Below are 3,893 nucleotides of genomic sequence, written 5' to 3' on the forward strand. Positions count from 1 at the left end.
ACTTGTAAAAGCAATCTATTAGATAAGCGGAGTAAACGAGCCGGCTGGTATTTGAGAAGGAGTGAAGATAAATAGTAAGGAGCTAAATCGTTAAATTTTTAAATGTTAAAAGTAATATTTTAAAATCGATGCTTGCGCCAATAGAAAGCCAGTTTTGTAATAGACTATCCTTTTTCGTTTTACAATTTTCATTTTCTTTTGGCGTAAAGCAAGTCCATTATTTTTCTTACTAAAGTTCGTTTTCCAGCTTTCGCAAAGACACTGAAAAGACTGTCAGTTCAAACTACCCAGATCTTTAATTCCTTCCTTATGACATGTTCTCGTTCATGTGAAATATTTGCTTTACTGTGCTTTTTACAATTTGTCGAATCTCTGGGTACCGCCAACAATAAACAAAAGGATTTAATGATGAATTCAGGTAATTCAAGAACATAGACGCAAAATGAGCTACGAGAAATGAAATTTCAGAAGTGTTAGTCAAATACAATATTGTGCAAGGCAAAAAGGGAAAATAACAAGCTAAGAAAACTACAGAGACAAATAAACTATTGTAAGCGGACTTCCTTTGTCGGTGTGCCTCTCTTGTCTGGGCATTTTGAAGCTGATTTTGACTGTATATCTGGTTCTGATGATATCTGACAACTTTGTAAAGACGAATGTACGCCACGGTTGTCAGAACATATCCTATAACGGAAATAACGCCAGCTGTCATTTCAGTGCCTTTCGGGAGGAAAATAAACAGGAAGGGAAAGACGCAGCTTGTTAACCATAAAAACACCAACACTACTGAAACACGTCTGGGCGTGACAAGCTCCTGATATCGCAGATGGAGCGAAACAGCGAGAAGTCTATCCAATGCAATGATAATAACACTCAGAGAAGATGCAGTGGCGAGAAGATGCAGAAAATATAAATGCACAATCAAAACTGCTGGACAAAAGAAGGCTAAGTTGTCTCCACTTGATGCCATCTTCAACATCATGGCGCTCATAGTAGCGGTCATTAGCTGCGGTAACAATCCAACTGCAAGATCAGAGAAAGCCAGACTTAGGAACATCTTCTTGACGGTGGCTGGTATCGTTGAGGTCTTCATTAAGGGGCGGATGGCCAAAAGATTTCCTAGAGTCGCCTGGAGGGAAAATACAAAGTTTAAGACACAGAAACCAAGGAAGAAACTTCTCCTGTGGGAAACCAGTTTAATCCAATAATCCAGAAATCGAGGCGTGTAGGTCTGTTCAGCCAGAGTTTTACTTGTCACAATATGCATGTATTTGTCGTGGTTAAAACTGATATGTACCTTAATTACCCCTACTTTTATTAGCTTTTTTTCGCTTCGGCCATCTGCTGTAGTGGGTAATAAAGCCAGTTCATTAACCAAAGTCTTAGACTAAATGTTATAGGTAGAGTGCAAACAGAAATTCAGTCTTATTGTTGGTATAGATTTTTAAGGGTTGAAACACCGAATCAAATTGTACAAAACAAGGCCAACCCAGAAAACAATGCAAGGGGAAGGTTTTGCAACACTAGCATTGAAAACAAAGGAATGAAACACCGCAATTTATAAAATAACTAAGATAGTACGCGGGCTCTTATTGGCTGATAGGAGTGTTTGCATGCGAGTATGTAAACATGGTTGTGGCGTCAAGATGTTTTGCTTTTCGCGCGCTAATCACGCAGCGCGAATTTGACAAAGTTCAAGTTTACTTTAATTGCCTATTCCTTGGTCGGCTGAAACTTGGAAAATCGTTACAAAGAAAGTGTGTCAATTTTTTTTCGCTTAAGCTGACATTTGAAGCGAGAAAAGTCCGTATTTTGGAAAGCATCTTTTTGCAAAACGCGAGAACTGATTACGCGTTCAAGACTTCGTGGACAAGAATTTGCGACTGGTAAGAATTTCTCTTTTAATCAGTGCCATACAAAGAGTTTTGCGTTTTTTCTCGGGAAATTTGTTTTATAAAAGCAATAGAAAACTTTTTTTCCTTGTTTGCGTAGCCTGATATAAACACTCGAGGCGTTGAGAGAATTCTCGACAGTTATGCAAACCCTCGACTTCGTGTCGGGTTTGCATAACTGTCGAGGGAGAATTCTCCAGAACCCTTCTCGTGTTTATATCAGCCTATGAAAACACGGAAAACGTTTTCTATTGCCTAAATATAGGGTCCTTTCCATAAAGTTCCAATTACCTCTCTGTCCATAATTGAAATGTGAGCTGTTGCCTGCTGAGAAGAGCCGTTTGTTTAATTGCAAATGCTCGGTATAGAAAAAAGAACTTTAATTTATTCTAAAACGTTAAAAGGGTGAGTTTTTCCTTTAAATTTAACTGTCCAGCGAAGTTTTGAAACATGATAAAATACTGATGAATTTTGTTTAGTTCTATTTTTTATTTAAAATTTTAAGTATTTTTGATGCAATGCTTCAGTTTTAAAACGTTTAGCACCTGATTCAGTAGTAGTTGATAAGGTGACGTCCAGTCAGCGAGGCTTTTCAGTCTTGCAAGCCTGTGAGGTTTTTATGAATGGACTGGAGCCTAACATTGTGGACTGTTTTCGTCTTCCTTTGTCTTTCTGTGAGATTTGTCTCAAATGTAGACTCGCGACGGTTTTTCTGAATAGACCAGCGCACAGCGAATGACCTTGCTTATTTGTAGACTCCAATGCCAACGAGTATATGTGTTCGTCTCTAAAGATCCTCAATATTGCAACTTCCGCTGTAGGCTTACGACAAGCCGTAGGACGCGTCTTATCTCGTACCCCAGATCTCCCACGGCCAAGCGGAAGAGAGACTTCACTTTTTTAATGGAGGCATACAGTCTGTTGTAAGCTGCTACTTTTAGTTTCGATTGCTCGGATGGAAATCAATTACAGCTTGACAAAATGTCAATTTTGTCACATTGTTACTTATTCTTTGCTTGTAATCGGTACCATCACGCTTGTAAACGCTAAAGTTCTTGAGCCGTAGCAAACACAGTTTTGTCCATAAAAAGGGGTAACACCTCTTAAGTTTTTGTCTTTAAGAAGTTAGTTGACGATGAAAAAGGGAACTGAGTTTCGTTAAGTAGGTTCCCTGAAGGTGTCTTCTTCTTTCACAATTCGGAGAGACCAGATCGTGTTTCGAAGAATTCAATCTTAGGTAGTTAATTATTATAAAAATCGCCTTGCAACCCACTGTTTAAAATGCTTTTTCTCGCTAAATTTCGTGTCTTAGAACTCAAGGCCTCTCCTCAAGTCATGTTCTCGTTCATGTGAATTATTTTCTTTACTGTGTTTTTTACAATTTGGCGAATCTCTCGGTACCGCCAGCAATAAACAAGAGGATTTAATGATGAATTCAGGCAAATTAAGAAAAACGAGGCATATTGAGCTATGAGAAATGAAATTTCGGAGGTGTTTGCCATGTACAGTATGGTACAAGGAAAAAAAGGAAAATAACAAGCTAAAAAAACTACAGAGACAAATAAACTATTATAAGCGGACTTCCTTTGTCGGAGTGCCTCGCTTGTTTGGGCATTTCGAAGCTGATTTTGACTGTATATCTGATTTTGATTTTTTTTTAAATATTTTTTAATTAAAGCATTTCTTACGTTTACATACAAAATAGAAATTAAGAAAGAGAAAAAAAAACACACACACACACGCACACACACACACATATATATATAGTACAAACAAAAAAAAAAATACAAAGCTAAACAAAGCTATTACAGCAATACAGTTACTTAGCACGTAAATTACAATGACATCACTTTAAACTAATTGTTGAAATTAATCATAACATCACTTTTACGTAAAAACGCTTATTAACTTTTCCCACTTTCTAAAATGATTGTCTAATTTGTCTCTTTTCCTGGCAATATGGAGTTCGATGTTATAAATACGCCTTGTCCTGGCTATAAA

General features: G+C 37.4%; 1 protein-coding gene across 1 annotated transcript; it reads right to left on the reverse strand.

Moving 5' to 3' along the window:
- Positions 1-307: 307 nt before the first annotated feature.
- On the reverse strand, positions 308-1,267 carry LOC140931505 (beta-2 adrenergic receptor-like). The gene has a single exon (XM_073381313.1). It carries the CDS (start codon positions 1,265-1,267, stop codon positions 308-310), a length of 960 nt encoding a protein of 319 aa, XP_073237414.1.
- Positions 1,268-3,893: the final 2,626 nt, after the last annotated feature.

This window comes from Porites lutea, chromosome 3 (genome assembly GCF_958299795.1).
Source record: "Porites lutea chromosome 3, jaPorLute2.1, whole genome shotgun sequence".
NCBI classification, from domain to species: domain Eukaryota; kingdom Metazoa; phylum Cnidaria; class Anthozoa; order Scleractinia; family Poritidae; genus Porites; species Porites lutea.